This window comes from Macadamia integrifolia, chromosome 12, assembly GCF_013358625.1.
Source record: "Macadamia integrifolia cultivar HAES 741 chromosome 12, SCU_Mint_v3, whole genome shotgun sequence".
NCBI lineage: Eukaryota > Viridiplantae > Streptophyta > Magnoliopsida > Proteales > Proteaceae > Macadamia > Macadamia integrifolia.
Genome location: NC_056568.1, coordinates 10,369,288 through 10,388,701, shown reverse-complemented (window position 1 = coordinate 10,388,701; position 19,414 = coordinate 10,369,288). Strand labels below are relative to the sequence as shown.

Genomic DNA, 19,414 nt, shown 5'->3' with positions numbered 1-19,414 from the left:
AAAAAAAAAAAACTCACCAAGACAAGAAACATAGAAAGGAGAGGAGAAAAGATGATCACTACATCTTTAAGAAGTTCAAGGAATAAAAAAACAAAACAGACTTAACATAAAATATAGCCAAGAATCACACTCAAACACACCAAGACAGATAGAAGAATGAAAAAAAAATATATATATGATTAACACTGCCTCAAGAAGTAAAAAAATAAAATAAAATAAAATGGCATCCTTGATGTCATGCATTGAATACTTTTGCAGTCTTGAATAGTTGCAAAAATGAGATATGTATTTCTCTAACAATAATTAAACTCTAAGATGTCCTGAAGAACTTTATGAGCAACTAGTGTTTTAGCTTATATCATTCTACAAGCCAACCCTGAATTTTATGTAATAGAAGCAAGGACAACAAATTCATACTTCCCCCCCCCCCCAACCAAAAAAAAAAAATAGATATCCAAATACGCAACAAATAGTCCAAATTTGTTGCTTGGATGAATAAATAAACATGGAAATGGAGACTAGCAATTTTACCATGGAGATGATCTTCCAATGAACCCAATGGCATGAACTCATAGACAAGAAGCCTCTGTTCCCCATCGGCACAGTAACCTATTAAATTGACCAAGTTAGGATGGTGTAGAAGGCTAAGCATGAGAACCTCAACCAGAAATTCTCTGTTCCCCTGAAGACCATTTCTGTCCAGCTGTTTCACAGCCACAACCTGCGAACAACAAGCACTGTGTTCATCAATCTAAATTCAAAAACTGGGATGATTCATAACTACATCCAGGCATCTTCAAGCCATTCAGGATCAAGAAATGAGATGCAGCAGAAATTGTTGAAAGTTTGCACACAGAGATTGGAACTGCAATACTTGTCAGTTTTTTTTCCTGGTTAAAAATCACAGAAGTAATAAATTACAAGCTTACAGCAATAAGCAGGAACTGCAGTACCAAACAAGTGGTGTTTAATTCTACCTGACCCGTGCTCTCAAGGAGCCCTTTGTAAACTCTCCCAAATCCTCCCTCCCCTAAGAGGGACTCTGGCCTGAAGTTCTTTGTCGCAGCTGCCAGCTCCCGAAAGGTGAATGTATGAGCAGCAATATGAACATCAGGTAGTACATCCCTTGAACCTGATGATTCCCTTCTTAACTCTGTATTGTTTCTTGATTTGAGTCGGTCCGCTCCTGCAAAATTCACGACAAACAAGCACACATCCATGTCAGGAAGGATGCCAAATATATGTGATGCAAGGTTAGGTGTTGAGAGCGTAAATTAAATTCCCAACCCAATATAGCAATTTCACCCATTCAAGATTGAATTTTCAGAAAGAAAAATGTATATTGAATTCACATTATGGAAATAGAAATCTACGAGGAAATGAAAACGACTCCGCCGTGGAAATAGTTAGTCAAAAAGAAATCGATCTCAATTAAGCTACAGTGTTAAGCAAATGAACTAAATAAGAATACCTGTTCCTACAGTAAAGTCGATCAACAAAACTATCAAGCTTCCAAGTTCAAAGAGTGGAACGAAGAACCAGACAGACTGAATTGAACCCCAAATAGCATTGATAATTTTTAAAAGCAAATGAATGATTCTTCATAAGTTTGATGGGTTTCAGTTAAATTTGAAGGAATCAAAAACTTAAAACTTCCAACCGAAACAAGCAACGAAAATTCCAGCGAAGACAATCTCGATGGATAACTAAAGGGGGGAAAGGAGGGGGGGGGGTTCTAATTCAATCAGAAAGATAAAAAGAAAATCTCAGATCGGATCAACTAATCGGAATTAAAATCTCACCAGAAGCCAATCGAGAAACATTCGAATTCACTGTAGTCTGGGCTTCCTGTTTATCATCGCCCCCCTTTCTCAGATTCAGCTCCTCCTCCTCCTTGGAACCGAAGCACGAGAAACAACCCATTCTCTTATTTCTCTACCAAGCAAGTAAAACACCACAGTTATTTCGAAATTCGAACCAATCCTTTCAATCCCTCATGTTCAGCATGGATGGAACAATGAAGATATCAAATCAAAATCTGGTCTGGGTTCCTCCCCATTTGAAGATCACAAATCAATCAAGTCAAATTTCAAGAATTACAAATAAAACAATAAGAAATAGCACTTGGGTATCGGCTCCTTGAGAGAGATGCTCAGCACAACAGAACCCGCTAAGATTTTGGCCTCATCTAGTCATCATGTACTTCTTCTTCTCTGCTTCCTTCCTTGTGGGTCACTGTGTGTGGTTTATATATATATATATATATATATAAATTGCAGAAAGACGTATCTATCAATCAGAAATACATGCCTCCAATACAATCTCTCTCCTTTATTTATTTAACATATAAATTTTCTTTCCAAAAAAAAAACATATAAATTTTATAATTATTTAATAGATTAATGGGACAAATGTAAAACGCGGCACAGTATATACAGAACCTGCTCCTCCTGGTAAGTCAGTGTCAAACCATTCACCAGTGAAGCGTGTCAGCTGCCGATCAAGCTAGAATTATTCTGGAAGATTTTTTTCTAGTTTGATATTTTTATCTTTTTCTTTTTCTTTTTCTTTTCTTTGCGTTGTTTCAACTCAATCTGACCTGAATCCAGTGAATCCTTAAGGGGAAGGAAGTGACAAATAATTCTGTTTGTGGGAAAAGTGGAGAAAATTCGACATTTCGCCCTTTACAATTAGACCAATTAGACCTTCTTAGTTGTGAGTTGTATGAACGAAGAAGTGGAGGATGTAGATCTGTAGGCTTGTGAGTGGTAAAAGACTAGAAGAACATGATTTGAGAGATGAGGATGAACTGGTTTTGTAATTAATGGGATGTGACTGTGTATGAAGATAAGATAGCATATCAACAGTATTCATACCAAAAAAATATATATATATATATATTAACTGTATAAAATAAGTTAATGTCACTCTTTAAATGACAACTCTGTGTGTATTTTAGAATTTGAAGTTTCTTTTCAATTGGGTCTCGTGTATTATTTTCAACATTTTTTAAGATAATAATATGAAAAGAATTCCTAAAAATACTTTAAAAGTGGTTTATCATTATGTGATTATCAGAAATTATCATTATTTTACATGTTTTTTTAAGTACACATGAAATCATAATATTTGTACTTATTCGAACTAAATTAGGTTTTATATTAAAAGAGTAAAAATAAATAAAGTTACAAATTGTTTGACCAAAATTAAAAACTATGAGTATGTTAACACATCTCGACCAAGGATATAACATTTAGATATCATAGCAATAAAGTAGATACAAATATCATATATCGATACAATATTGATAGCATACGACGGTATTGTGGGAAGGTAAAAAGGTCAAAATATCAATGCTATCCTTTTTTTTGGGGGGCGGGGGGGGTGGTTGGGAAGGTTAAATGGTCCAATCCAACCCATGTAGAGTATGGTGTTTTTAGCTTATACTAAAACCAAGGCTAATTCAACCACTGATACCCTATACTAAAACCTTGGGTAAGTTACATGTAGAGTATGGTGTTTTTAGCCTTGAGGTTTAAATGTGCATTTTTTTTTTTTATCAATAGCAACACATGGCAAGTGTCTCAATACTATATTTCCATAACCAGATTTCCCTTCTTGAACTACTATTTTTGCGGAAGAGACCTACACATCGTTTCATGTATTGGCATCTTTTATGTTAAGCCAATAGATGCATAGAAAGCAGTGTCTCAAAATTCATATAGAAGAGCCCACATGATCAAAGAGGAGGGAAACCATAAGAGATCGTATATTATCGAGAAATATGTACATAATTTTCCCTACCTTTTTCTTGTTTCAGTAGGGGGGGGGAATCTTACCATTATTTCCTCCTTCAATCGCTTCTTTTTTTTTTTTTTTTAATGGTGGAGCAAGCAATTGAAAATTATAACAGTTTGTTTAATGAGAAAAGATTCACAAGTTTGTGTTAATATAAGGTTTTTCAAAATTCACAGAGTCAATATAAAACTGCGTTTGTTGCCATGGAATCTAGTAAAAATGAGAAAAAATAATAATTTTTTAAAAATTTATTTAAATAAATAAAAACACTTTCAAAAGGCTTTCCTAATAATAACTGTATTTACCACACATATCTCTAATTTGTCACAGACCTCCTACAAATCTTATCATCACAATTCTTTTAACACTTAGATTTTAACACCTAGTCAACTATTTTTATTCCCCTCATTTACCTTGAATAATAAGAGAGAGTGGCAAAAGCATTTTTACTAAAATTATAATGCATACAGAATGCAACTTAAATTTGCTAGTGATACCAATATAGTTCTTAACTATAATATGAGAATTTTTTTTATTAAATATAATTTTATTGACAAAGATAATACAAGGCTCACTAAAATATGTGAAATTTATGTACTATATAGTGGGGCATTATCATTTATATTAAGTGTCGCGGGAGGGTACCTTTTAATCTTCATGGTACTATATGTCCCTTCACATGGACATATATATTTTTTTTTCTCCTCGAAAAATGAACATTAAAGTCGCTATGAAGGGATGTATGGCACCTAGACAGCTCAAAGAACCCTTGCCTTAAAATATTAGACTATACGATTTCATGAAAAAAATGTAATTGGAACCACAAGAGAGAAGGATTGTCTGTCAAGTAGTAGGTTTGAAATCTCATTGATAGCCAATATTTGATATAACAAAACCATTTTAGACCACAAATTGAAACGAAAATCCCCTTTTTCTAAGATTTTTCTACCCAAATCGTTGAATCATTAGGTTCAAGCTCAAGTTAACCTATTAAAAAAAAAAAAGTATAAACCTTTGTTAGAAATTTTTAAAAGAACTAATCAAATAAAAAGTACTATGATTCAACTATAAGATTTTATACTGATATTTCTAAAATGAAGGATATAAAATGATCTTGACTTACTTGATAGTGGACTATTAATTATTCTCTTAATTGATGGTATTACTTTCTCGTTATTAATAAAGAAACTCTTTTTAATTGAGTATTGTACCACCGTCTAATGGTTTGATAACTCACTTTGAATTAATCAACATTGTCCAGATATTTGTGTTTGTTATGTATGAGATTAGGAAAAGACAAATAAGAGAAATACAAAATAAATTTTATAATGCAAATTGTTTTTTCTAGTCGACAGAGCGATGATAAGACATCGTAGTTTAGATTTCAAATCACTATTTTTCTTTTGTCCTAAAAAAATGAACATTGAAATCACTATGAAGGGATATAGGGTACCTAGGTAGCTCAAAGAACCCTTGCCTTAAAATATTAGACTATGCAATTTTTGGAAAAAAAAACGTGACTGAAACCACAATAGAGAACTGCCCATCAAATATAGTAGATTTGAAATCTCATTGATAGCTAATATTTGATATAACAAAACCATTTTAGACCATAAATTGAAATGAAAATCCCATTTTTCCGAGATTGTCTACCTAAATGGTTGAAGCTCAAGTTAGACTGTTAAAAAAAAAAAAAATTATAAACATATAAACAACTTTTGAAATTTTTAAAAGAATGAACCGTAAGATTTTATATGGAAATTTCAAAAATGAAGGATATAAAATGATCTTGACTTACTTGATAGTGGATTATTAATTAGTCTCTTGATTGATGGTATTACTTTCTCATTATTAATAAAGAAATTCCTTTTTAATTGAGTACTGTACCACCATCATATGGTTTAATAACTTTCTTTGAACTAATTAACATTGTTCAAATATTTGTATTTGTCATGTACGAGATTGGGAAAAGACAAATGAGAGAAATACAAAATAAATTTTATAAAGCAAAATTTTTTTCTAGTTGACAAAAGGGTGATAAGACATCGTAGGCTGGATTCATCCTCTGACTTGAAAGTATTGTTCTTTCCCTTTTTTGGACGAAGTTCTTGAAAGACGTATCCCCTAAATCCTAATCTTGTATTGGTAAACGATTCCTATTAAGGACAAAGTTGTCCTTTTATTTATATCATTATACATTGTAAATAATAAGAGATAACCAATTAAGAAATAATTATAAATTAATGGGTCCCTCCCCAATTTATGCGTTGGGGCTCATTATCTCTCCCAAGATCTCTCGTCAATCAAACGCAACCATAGGCTATATACCATCCCATGTGAACGAAGAAAGAAAGCACCATTTTTAATAGTTGCAACTTGCATGAAAAAGTGGAGGTATTTTCAGTTATTTATCCACCTTATGAGTCTAATGGACAAGATAAAATATTAAAGTTAAATAATTTAAATCTGATGCATGGATCAAGGCATTGAATCTATTGATATCGTATCCACTGATATGTATAGGTATACTATTGCTGAAGAGCGAAAACCAATGGGTGGTTTTGGCCAATCATGGTATTTTTTTTTTTTTTTTAATTCTACCCAGACTTGGATTGAGATGATCCGATTCCAAGCCAATACGTTTTGATACCAATACATAAAACCTTTATCCAATTTGGTCTAGGGGAAATGGAAAACATGGTTCACATAAGTGGAATTAATTTTATTGATTCTGATTTTGAATCTAATTTTTTTTTTTTCAGTAAAAGGATCTTCTTAGTGAGCACACCTAAGTTTGCCATGTAATGACCCATGCCTCCCTAACAGTTGTATATGCCCAAACACATGGAAGGGTGGAATCAAGTTATGAAAAGAAATTCATATCTCGGCTCTATTTTCTTTTATTGTGTGTTTAGATATGCGCAATACTGTGGATTTGAAATCTATTAAATGAAGAGAGAGAAAATAGATTTAAAATCCACCAACAAAAAGTATGCAAGAATACTCTTGTCCGTGAAACTGATTTGTTCTCTTGTTTTTCTTGAGAGCAGATCAGGTTCGTGTAAGAGAATGTACAAGAACGACACTGGTTCATGAATTTATAATCAATTTTCTCTCTATTCATTTAATAGATTTTAAATCTACGAATCAAAAGCGTAGAAGAATATCCTCGTATGTGAACTCTGTTCACGTTTCTCCTCTCATATTATTATAACCATCGATTTTTCAAAAAATCTCTGCAGCTTGGCCTCCTTGGGTCATACATTCCCGCTATTGACAGCTTGCGGCCGACAACATTCCGACGAACGCACATGCAGACGCAGCCATTGCTGCTGCAGTCATGCTCCCCCACCCCCCCCCGTAAAAAAAAAAAAAAAAAACCCAAACCCTCTCTGGACCGTTTAGTATCTGGTCCAGTGGTCATCCACCAATTTAGGAGAGAGCATAGCGCATTCAGTCAAATTTTAGATTTGAAAGTGGAGAGCTAATGGAGGGAACTTCTTTGTCGCTTTCTTCTTCTGCAATCTTACTCTAATGGGCTGGAGGTTGATGGAGGCCCAAATTCCCAATCCAAGCCGTGTAGCACTGTAGCCGTGTGGGCGGGAAAATCGGATCCGGAATTACTGTGAAGGAGTGCTGGACTCGGACCTTTTGGTCCGTCTAATGGATCAAACGCGTCGTGATACGTTCCCACCACTCCCATCCCATTTCACACTTGATAAGGCCCAAATCTTTGACTCTCAAGCTTCCATCCGAATATTCCATTCAAATTTCCAAATCCAATCCATTGTTTATTTCTTATGCAACTTGGCCTCCAACGCGTGATTTAGGTTTAGGTTTGCTGGTAACAGCTTTTCTGATTTTCTACTGCTGATTCGGATCAGAATTGGACATGCCCGATCCCGATTCCATCGAATCTGGAACAGCTGATCCATGCTGGGTTTTTTAGAGTTCAGGTAAATTTCGATCAAAATCGGCTGGATCCGATCCGAATCTCTATCCCGAGAAATCTAGCGTTGAGACTTGTCTTGTCACACAGATATTGATAACAAAATCGGAGATGAAATTGATGGATGTCACCAGCATTAGCTTATTTCCACGCTTCACACCTAATTTCCTCCAACGTTCGAAAACAGCCAATGTGGACTGCCAAGTTCCATGGGACCTACTGAGAAACCTAAAAACCCAGGATTAAGGTGGAGCCCGGGGACCATTTCAAGATATCATTCCAATATCAATCTAGATCGATGGGACTACATGAGACAGATCTATTATTAAAAGAAAAAAAATTACTCTTAGATCACCATGTGTGACGGGATTGGAATGGATAGAATGAGGATCGATCATTGATTTAGTTATCGATATTGATATCGGTATTGGTAGAAATCAATTTGGATCACATATCGATCATTTTGCCCTTTGTTTTCAGAAAAAGATAAATTTTTATTTTTACTATTTACCCCAAAAAACGATACAGGTAACCAATCCAGATTGATCAGGGATCGAGGATCGATCTCAATTGATACTGATACAGTCGATACGATATCAATACTTTTTTTTGTATTTTTTTAAAATCCTGAATATTATATGAGCCCCAAGGAAGCCCCTAAGATATTATTAATAAAATAGAAAAGAAATACAAGGGGGGGACATAACCTGCCTTACCCCAACCCTACAAACAGAAGCACTCGCACTTTCAAAGAACAACCAAAAGACCCAATGAAAACAAAAAATTACATTTTAAATATCGGCCACCCAGCTTTATCTTCCCTAATGATCTAGCTAAAACCTTTTGGAAGAGTTTGGTCACCAAGAAAAATTGAATCTGTAGTTGAAACACATGCCAAGTTCGCCAACTAATCAACTAATCTATTACTCTCTCGAAAAAAAAAAGAGATTCAAGTGCGCCAACCAATCATTCGATACCAATACTTGAAACCATGGGATCGATCAAAGCCCAAACTGATCTGATCCAAGTTTCAGAACCATAATTCAAACCAGATCCAAGTTTCAGAACCATAATTCAAACCAGGTATAGCTGATCTAAGAAAACCAGAACAAATAGCGAACTAGATAACCACTTAGGCTGCGTTTGGTAACCATTCATTTCCAGAAACGAAAATTTCTTGTCAAAATTTGAATTTTCAATTTTTGTGTCTAAATACTGTTTAAGAAAAAAAAAAGTATTTGATAAACCTATTTCAAGAACGATTACTCTAGTTGTTTCATTTTTTTGTATTTGGAACGAAACCAAAATGACGAAACCTTGTTCCATCATTTTGTGTATGTAGCATTTTTTATTTTTTTTTCTTATCGTTCCAAAAAAACTGAAAACACCAAATTAACACAAAACACTTTATTCTATATTTTTTATTCCCATAGAACGTAAAGGATGACTACCACACGAAGCCTTAATATTTTGTTCAGCATCATTTTTTTTTTTTTTTATTTTTTGGGGGGGGAGGGGGTGGTGGGGGTGGTGGTGAGTGGGTGGGGGGTGTGGATTTCACAATTTTGGGGGCATAAACAGTCAAATAAAGAAAGAAGTATTTCACCAAATAAGGAGACAGAAATATGAGATGCTCACCTTCATAGCCACAGAGCCGCACAACAACAACAACAAAGATTTAATCAAGAACAATGTGTAGTTTAACATGTATGGAACACGGGGGCAGTTTTCACATTATCTTTCTTCGACTTACAGAAAGACTGAAGATGGCTATCATTGACTTTGCCAAAATCCATGAGTTCAATTCCATAAACCTCCATCCTACGAACATCTCGTGGAATGGGAGATTGCCAAGTTCCATCCCACCAAGCAGGTGGAAGAAGTGGAGTGAAAGCACATTGATTGGACTGCTTACGGCAACTCAGTGGACCTGCAAATCTGTTCCATACATGTCCCCAACCAATTTGGTTCCGCAAGCCTTCTGACAACAAATTACTTTGGAAACTACTGAAGAATGAAAAACTTGAGACAGTAGAATTTTCACCTGAAAAAAGAATGGTAGGAAAACTGATTGGTAAAGTTCAGACATCCTTAAGCGCAGATAAAAGACTGGGGGTAAACGTACCAAGTCTATGTGCTGCTGCCAATGCCGCAATAAGCTGGGCATAGGTGGTTCCAACACGCCTATGGGCCCCGGAAATGACAGCATGTTTTGCACGCGATGCAAGGAAGAAGTCCACGAATGCGACCCACCTTGGGGCTGGGCCCCAGTCCTTAACTCTAAAATCCAACTGGTGTCCTTTACTTGTTGACACACCAGATATATTTCCCTTGAATAACTGATGATCAAAATGAAGAACCTGAAAAGAATATGAATATTACACAATGACTGACTGAACATAAGCAGCCATCCAATCATGATGTCTTAGGACTCGGCAGTACAACTCACGTATGCCACCATCTCCATAGAGTCATAGACAGACAAAGTAGCAGATGAATTGTTAAACCATGTCACTTACCTCTGCAAATTTCTGCAGGTCTGGTGTAATATCTTTGATAAGAGAAGGTGTATCGGAAACCAAAACCACTCGAGGTCTTGCCACCTGTGACGGATAACTACTGAGGGCCTTTTTTATGCATTTGAATGCAGCTTGTACTGCTCTTACAGACCTGGAACAAGAAAATCAAAATTTTGCTGATAAAAGCCAAATCTACATCTGCCAGTTATGGAGATATTAGCTGATACAATTAACTACAAGTGGGAGCTTTAGTGATGATCCATGTTTCACTTCAAGAATTTACAATTCTTCCCTCATTACAACTTCATTCATCTAGCATCTTGACCTGTAACACATATTTGTTCAATGAAACTTAACTAGAAGTTGCACTACCTGTTTGTAAGCATTCGCATATGCAATACTATATCTGGATCCCCGCCACCATTGAGAACCCACTTCACAGCTTCTTCAACATCTCTTGAAGGATATATTATAATTTTAATCAGCTCCCCAAACACGTTTGGCGTAGAATGAAGATATTCAGGCTGCCCAAATATTTCGGAAGCTGCAATCCTCATCTCAGGGTGTATGTTTTTCAAGAAAAACTGAGCAGCCACTGCATTAGTTGTACCTTGGAACCTGTCAACGTAAAGAATTAAAAATTAAGCTGATGCAACCTAACTTAACGAATTCCACCTGACCGTCCACTATGTTCTCATTACCATATGATGGGTTGTTTCCATTTTCTCCAATTGCTACATAGAACATTTGTTTCAGCAGGCTTCTCGAAATCATCAGTTCTCATAATCAAATGCCTTCCGTACTTGCCCAGGCAATCATTCTGTCTCCATAGATGCTTCACTTCTTTCAAAGTAAATGCAGTGTTGGTATAAGAAATGTAATCACCAAATGGATATTGACCCCTGCAAATAAGTGCCAATATTCAGAAGGAATTAAATAGTGTTCAAAGAACATCAGTCGATAAATACCCACATATGACCAAAATTTTATTTTGTTAGTCACTATTTTATAAGACAAAATGACAAAGGACTAGCCAAAAAATGGAAATATGCTAAAGAAGCTCGAGTTATGTGACATGTTGAGGAATCATTAGTGTAAACAAAACAGAAGGCAGGCAATTCCAAACTCCACATAATAATCTGAAAATCAAAAGAACATGTCTTCCACCAAGATAGATAAAGAAAACACATATCGCAGGAAGCAGCAAAATGCCACAAAGCTTTTAATTTCCTTCTTTATTATTCAAATTCAAAATCAAAACCATAAATAGATGTAAAACACAAAGGCTTTGAGGGAGAACCAATATGCCTGGTTTGCCCGATGATCAGGGACCGGTTTAACATAATACTCAGTGCTCCAGCAGTTAATATCTTGTACATTTCATTGCCAAAACCTGCTTCCGATGCTTTCCCTAGAACAAAACCTTGTCTGCAGAACTGCTCTGGAGGTAGTCCTCGGATTCTAGAAGCTCCTGAGACGTGAATTAAACATGTAAACATCTGACTCAACCTGTTGGTCAGGACTCATGGCTTTTCCATTGAAAAATATGATATTCTGCATAACTATTCACAGGAATATTGAGTGTGACGTTAATTAACAGTAGAAGAGTTCCAGGGTTTTATTTGTACATAAAGAAGATAACTTCCAACCAAATTTGAGCATACAGGTAGAAAAATAAAAAAATTAGCATAGCACCCACAATCAACAATGAATTAAATAATAGACAATGGGGAGTTTGAAATGGATGAAATAATGTAAGAACTTTGAGCTGAAACTACAGATTGAACAACTCCAGCAATGCTTACACCAACAGCTCGAGTATCAGAAAAAGATGGAGGGTTCACATCAGGTTGCCAGAGCATTAACAACTCAAGCACTGAAAGTGAATCTGGATAAATTGTTGTTTCAATCTAATACTAGGCATTCCAGGAAGCAATGTGCTGCACCATCAATGAAATGCAGCGAGAATTTGGCAAGTTGACAGCCAACATAGCAAGAACCAAAGAAATGGCGTAAAAGAGATGCAAAGGAATTAAAACAATCTCAGTCACCGAAATATTACGAGAGAAATAAGCAGAGGTAGGATAAGAAGAGAAAATGACTGCATAACCAGAGTTGTACATCTGATCAAAACAAGCCAGTATAGTACTTTTCTTGCTATAAGCCAGTAGAACATCTAAACTGCTTTACATTGAAACCGTGTAACATAAGAAACATTGGGACAACTTTTACACGTACTTAAAGTGGGCCCAAAAGAATAATTATAACAAGCAAATTTTAGATCTCAAAGCACCAGCACACAGCACATCAACTAATAAAACGACTAAGAGCTATGATGGTTTTTTCTTTTCTCTTCTTCTTCTTCTTCTCCTTTTTTTTTTACGAGAATTGGAAATAAGACAAAAAGCTGTTTAAATTGTCCCCAAGAAACGAGATGCTGCATCCATCCTTGGTTGTCGAGAGAGGCAGGCAAGGGTATTCTATAACATAGCCAATTTAATTAAAAGAAGCTAGGTGAGAAGTAAAATCCGCTTGAAAGGCTTGAAAATAGGAACCCTGATGATTAAGATGATGGTGCTGGCAGAGAAAACAAAGAGAAGCATCAATACACTAAATCTACACAAGAAAATGTCATCAAAAGGCATGAGTCATGTGCCCATATGAGGTGCCATTAATGAAGTGATACGCTTTTGCAACTAGGTCTATGCGCAAACCTTGTAGAAAAAAATTACAAAGGCATGAGGCATGCACTTGGTTCATACAACTTTATGAATCATTAATATAAGCATCCCCACACTAGCCATAGGGTATATTGAAGCCTATAATTGCATTTTCTTTTTCAATTTTATTTTGAATTTGGTTATATATGCTTAATATTCCTAATTTTCTCCTCCCAGCGATACATATTCTCCTCATATTTTTCTTAGCGATCTAGACTCCATAGTATTTTGTGATACTAAAAAAACAAGGAAACCAATACTAACAGCAAGGGAAAGAAACAGAAGAAGAAAAAGAATGGAGGAAGAGAGAAGAACCATCACTGGTTAGAGAGAGAATCCATGTGACAGTCCTCTCCCCCCAAGTTGCTTTATAGGTAATATCCAAACCCAATTAAAATAGGAATAGAAGTTCCCTAATAGAGATAGAGAAGAAATAGAAGACTAACTGACCAACCAGGTAATTCTTAAACCAAGGTACCTTTTTGGTAAACCTATTAACAACCCCAATCCTCCAGTGACTAGGTTTAAAAGGTTTCTGAAACCTTTCCTCAGTCATATTGTTATGTTTAAGAGGCCTCTATGCACTTGAAAGATTATCTCACTCCATTATATTACAAGATCTACATCAACTACGCTTCAGTAGATGCAGACATGAAACCCCAAAAGGCATTTGCTCATCATTGCTACTAATCTTTTTGGGAGCATCTTGTCATCTAAGATGGGAGATTGTCAATTCAAAGGTCTGCGAACCAAATATATTTATCAATTGATATTAGTTTTTGAAAATATTCAGTCCTCACTCTATGTTCCCCTTTTCATGTGTGTGTGTGGGGGGGGGGAGGGGGGGACAAGGGAGAACTCCTCCTCCATGTAAAAAATTAGACTTATATAGTTGAGTTGAGCCATAACAAGATTAGTAACTTGAGTATCAAATGTAAACACATATTTAAAGTGTATTTAAGTTTATCACAGCCATGCCAAATAGACTATAGGAATGACATTTTGTAAAACTCCCATTACAACATAGGTTCATTCTGTACCTAAGATGTTTAAATCATTAGTAAATGCCAAAGTTTTAAGAAAAAAAAAGCTGTTATCAAGGATAAGTTCTAAAAATGATAAAGAACGCAGGCTTAACCGATGCGTACATTAACAGTAGGATCCATAAAGCAATGAAATGATTCCTTCATAAATTCCCAACTTAAGAATTCACTACTATAAATCCTCTATCCCAAAGAAGAAGAACTCAAAAAGAAATAATAGCTAATGAATGCAGTGAGCAAATCCCATTGTTCAATAAGTGAACATGTCGAATGATGTGAATAAGGGAATAATACTCAACAGTCGCCAAATCACAAATTGGAAATAGTGAGCATGCGGATCCAGTTAAGTTACTAAGAAAAAATAAATCAAAATGCAGAAAGGAGTGGGGAAGAGGAAGGTTCAACCATTACCAAAGGAATCAAGCCATACCTTGCAATGCAAAGTGATTCCGAATGATCCTTCTTAACCTGAGACTTGCCTCCACAAACCCTTGGGAGAAAACCTCACCCATCTTCTCGACCGTTGCGCAAGATGATGATCCATTATCGCTTGGATCACTTAATTCCATTCCCTGCACTTGTTCGAGCTCGCTCTTATCTTCTCCGTCGTTAGCTGCAAAACTAAGTGTGGCCGGAGGATCGAGGGACTTGAAAGCGAGCATTAAGAGGCCAAAACCAGTGAATAGAGCGCATGTAATAAGAAATGCCTTGGCAGGAAGACGCCTTCTTCGAGATGTCAAATACCTCATCTCTTAGATCCTTTTTTTCTCTTCCTAACAATGAATAAGCTCACTTTGAAAGATCGAAAGTACAGATTCGAGATACGTACTCAGTGATTGCCGTCAAAGCTGGTTTTGGTTGGATTACTCAATCTCAGATGAACGATTTCAGGTTTTAGTGATGAACAGATTCCCAGGAAATGAAACGTCAACTCGCCCTGCCCCTCAAGTGGCCTCAGAATCTCAGACCAACGTGAAACCCAGCAACTCCAGTACCCATCCGCTCTCAGATTGCTTTTTGCCTTTTTCTCAAGTGCAAAGGAGTTAATGGTCATTTTCCCTGACTTATAAATACATTTCCTGGTTTATTTGTGCAAAAAGTGTAGCGAGGATTTAAATCATGGTATCGGTCAATTCCGAGACCGGCACTCATAGCAATACTGATATGTATCGGTCGTATCACTATAAAGTCGGGGTCGAACTCAAATCTCAGTTGCTAATTCAAAGACCACACTAGACCTAGAAAGACCCACTTAGGGTCAAGAGACTCAAGACAACGAGTACACGAGACTGACGAGAGGCGACTAGACTACACTTAAAGAAGAGTTATCACTTTCCTCCTTGAACTTTGGAAAAATATTAAGTTTTTCACGATTTTTTAATTAATTTACTCTCCTTCCTTAAAATTAGATTTTTCTGTTAAGTGAGTGACTTTTTTCATAATCCCTTAAATTCCCCCATCAGTTCACCCTCATCGGAAAGCTCAACTTCTGACCCACTCTATTGAATACCAGCTTCTCCGACTGCACCGTCACCGTGGTCCCACTCGGAGGCTTCATCGGCACTTGATATCCGATTTCGGTTCCCCACGTTCATCACCGTCCTGATGAAGTGTGTCGACATCCTCTTCCGCCTTGGCTCCTGTGGCTTCTGCTCCGCTCCGTCGCCTAACTGCTGGAATACCACCGTCAACCATGGGTAGTTGAGATTGCCCACGTGTCCCGCCCGGCGAGCTCCGCTGCAATCGGCGTTCTTCCTGGTGACGGATTGGATATTCTTCCCAGAGTAGTTGGAGTTGCAGAGGAAAAACAATTCATGAATACATCAACGAATTCCCATGGCTAAATAATATATCAGATATCTTGAACCCATTTACAAAGGGAATGATTGTTCAAACTGGAGGTTCAGCTGTTCAGTGCAGACTAAACATTAAAACCTAGCACATAATTGGTAAATAGAAATAAAATATGCAACGACTGTTTTGTAAACTCCAAATTATGAGGCCTACATTCAAACTCCTGCCTGAGTTCATATTCAAGGAGTCAAAACCCCATAATCCAAGGCTGCAAAAATACCCATTTTACTTGGTCCATTTAAAAAACAATAGAAAGCACCTGCGAAAGCATAAAACAGAGATGCGACCAGAACGAAAGCCAAAAATAGAAAAATTGCTTTCAACTTGAAATTAAAAGAACCATGGAGAAAAGAGAGAGAGAGAGAGAGAAGAACAACCATCAGAAGCATAATTTTACTATTTTTGGCACAACCAATCTGCAGCACCGGAAATTGATATTCAGGTAAAGAAATGCCAGAAGCTAAACAATCCATTCAGAATCCATGGTTCTACAGGGACAAAGGCATGTAAAAAAAGACTCCTATCAAAATTTCCTTCCCAAAAAAAACAAGCAATATAAACCCAAACCCAGAACCCAGCTCACTGAGACTGAGTGAGGCTTTGGTAGGGTTTCTGTGTTTATTGTATCTCATCGCCCCCGGAAGCCTCGACTGCAGCTGCCGGCAATACGTGGCAGTCCGTCACCAAACCCTCACCATTGAAGACGCCGTTTGCCAATATCATCCCAATCCCGCCAGCCTTCCTCACCACAGCCACTTTGGCAGCTCTGGAGTTGATCCCTCTGTCGCACAACTCGATTTCCCCCTCGCGACATTTGGGTCCAGTGCAACAGTCAAACCGTGATGTACGGTTTCATGTTTGATTCTTCATTTGTGCATTTATGATTTAAGTGAAGATCATGACAGTAAGTTGTTGTACTAGTCTCCTCGATGATTAATTGAAATACGCGTAAACTAGCCTGAACACCTTGATTAATAAAAAAAAAAAATGTTGTTCTTAGGTCTCTAGGTTATGTGTTTTTTATCGATTAAAGGGGTGGGGAATTTCAAGGATTATAAAAAAAAAAAAACTCATTTAACGACAAAATTTAACAGGTACTAACGAGTGGTAGAATCTTTTGATATTGGGAGAGGATAATGAATTAATTAAAAATTCATGGGAGAACTTGATATTTCCTTAAAGTTCAGTAGAGGGAAGTGATAATTCCTTTATATTTTATAACAAATCAGAGATAGCATGGTCGAACTAGCAAGTAACAACCTTCCCTAGACTGATGTTAGAACCCAAATGGCCTATCATTGAGTGGAAACTGGCTCTTTGATTTTAATTGTTAACATAATTTTAGAATCACCTATGCTAGTTCATGATTTAAATTTGCATAGACCAAATAATGTAATATGGTCTATGTTGGGGATAATTTCACATCAATCTACATTTGGGACTTCTCTTCACTTGATAGCTTAAGTTGATGTGCTAAAATAATTCAATAGTGACCAATAAATCATAAACTAAATGCCAAAATCTTTCTACTACCAAAATCAATCTTATTTAACCAATAAAGTCTTGATCCTAATGGTGGTGAGTTGCTATCAAATTTGCTAAGTTGTGCAAAATGTTCTGCATGCCATTAGCACTACGATGAAAATATTACAATTTAGTTGAACTTTATTTTGCGAAAAAATATTGGTAGGTGCTACTGCCATTTTCCCTCCATTGGGTTGGGGTTGAAATATTATTTATGTCAATTCAACGGTTATGGAATTAAACTCCCTATATATTAATACATTATAGTTTAAAAGGAAATCAACACAATATTCAATATGATCATTTCTATGATAATACAATGTAAAAAACTTTGGTTGTAAGTAACAACTGATTGAGGATACAAATTATACCATGTGATACTCTTGTTGTGTATGATTTTATTTTTTTTTAATTTATATTTTATGATGACATTTTCCATTGTCGTAAAAATATTATCCATTTTGGATGTGGATGTTGATCGGCTTATTTATCCATGTTAGGCTTTTTTGCTTGGTCCATCCCTCTTCTCTTCTAACCTTTCATCTCATGATCTCAATAGCTTACTACCTTCCCCATTTTTTTTTTTTTTTTTTAGGGGATCAATTTAATTACTTATCAACTTGATTTAAGTTTTAACGATAAGATTTTAGTAATACAAATTTGAAGTGTTTGTCATTCAAGATCATTTATTCATGATTGACGACCAATATATTCATTAAGTTGTTTTCTTATTTTTATTTTTTGACTAAAGTTTAAGGGCCTATATCAACCATTACATAGTCGGCCCGCATAAGAGTCGACTACAAACCCATTAAGGAGTTAACCGAGGCCAAAGGCCACGTTTTTTGAAAAGTAAGGAAGTTGATGCACTTGAAAGGAGTTGTTTTTTGAATGGATGCTTGTACATCTCATGATGTCTCAATGGAAATCTAAATATCACATTTTTGTACATTGGACATAAAAGAAAATATTCCCTTCCTTATTTATTGACATCGTGCATTTTAGCCGTATAAGAATTATCATATTGAACATTGAAGTTATTCCCCCACTTTAAGGAAATAAATTTAATATTCCTGAAAATAATTTCAAATATGAAAATGCACTTTTTTATTTTGGTAACTCATAAAAATGCATAGTGCGATATGATTTTAGATGTCAGTGACAAATTTTTATATTTTGGTAAAAATTGTAGATATTAGTAGCAAATAATAATGTGAAAATACAAACCAAACTATGAAATACAATGGGTTTTCATATATGACATATTAAATACTTATTTTTTGTTTTTTTTGTTTTTTTTTGTTTCATTTGCCCTCATGGTATACACACATTTTTTATTCGAGTGATGGTACAACTCTAGCATTTCACAACTGTACTCAAAGTGTATGCGAAACAAATATACTTACCAATACTATCATGATGGTAGGTTATTCTTAAATTATACTGAGACCAAGTTTCCATAAACCAATGAGAACTCATTCATCATGAATGCTATGAATGCTTCTAAAGGAGTATCATGAGGTGTTTTGGGAAGACACTAAAGCCCTATAGTGATTTGTAAACTTAATGATGGAGCAATGACAATCGCCACATGATTAAGAAAAACTTTGTCCTTACCTTTAAGTTAAATAACCTTCATAAATAAGATAAAAGCAATCAAAAGAATATCACTTTTTTCTAAAAAAAAAAAAAATGGAAAAATAAAAAAAAAGGGGTGAAGTAACGACATATTTTTCAGAGCCTTGGTTACAAAATAAAAATTTTTGATGAAATGGTTTCAAAAGAATTTCGCATAAGTAATTGCTATTTAATTTTCTGGCATTCTGTCATTAGGCCATTAGGGTAACCGTACGATCGAAAGTCGAAACTAGAAAGCAGCCGCGGGAGGGTATTTTAGTATTTATGGGTGTTATGCTACGTTTGGTTTTGATTGTCTCAAATACATTATAGGCATAGACAATGCATTATAGACGTAGAATGAATTCCAAGACTGATACCAAACAGAGC

The 19,414-nt window shown here is 35.8% G+C and overlaps 2 protein-coding genes across 2 annotated transcripts in view; both read right to left on the bottom strand.

Annotated features, from left to right (window-relative positions):
• The window catches only part of LOC122058262 (serine/threonine-protein kinase PBS1-like), an 8,856-nt gene extending 6,613 nt beyond the window's left edge, over positions 1-2,243 (bottom strand). Inside the window, exons 1-3 of the mRNA XM_042620871.1 lie at positions 1,803-2,243; positions 978-1,186; positions 532-721 (exon numbers count right to left, since the gene is read on the bottom strand). Of these exons, the coding sequence (XP_042476805.1) occupies positions 532-721; positions 978-1,186; positions 1,803-1,923 (520 nt within the window). The 5' untranslated portion in view covers positions 1,924-2,243. The remainder of the gene's footprint in view (positions 1-531; positions 722-977; positions 1,187-1,802) is intronic.
• Positions 2,244-9,316: 7,073 nt separating this feature from the next.
• LOC122058438 lies at positions 9,317-16,737 on the bottom strand. Its single transcript, XM_042621121.1, has 7 exons — positions 14,460-16,737; positions 11,575-11,737; positions 10,968-11,168; positions 10,639-10,884; positions 10,267-10,417; positions 9,873-10,107; positions 9,317-9,791 (listed from the first exon to the last, which is right to left on the bottom strand). Exons 1-7 carry the CDS (start codon positions 14,776-14,778, stop codon positions 9,448-9,450), a joined length of 1,659 nt encoding a protein of 552 aa, XP_042477055.1. The 5' UTR covers positions 14,779-16,737; the 3' UTR covers positions 9,317-9,447.
• Positions 16,738-19,414: the final 2,677 nt, after the last annotated feature.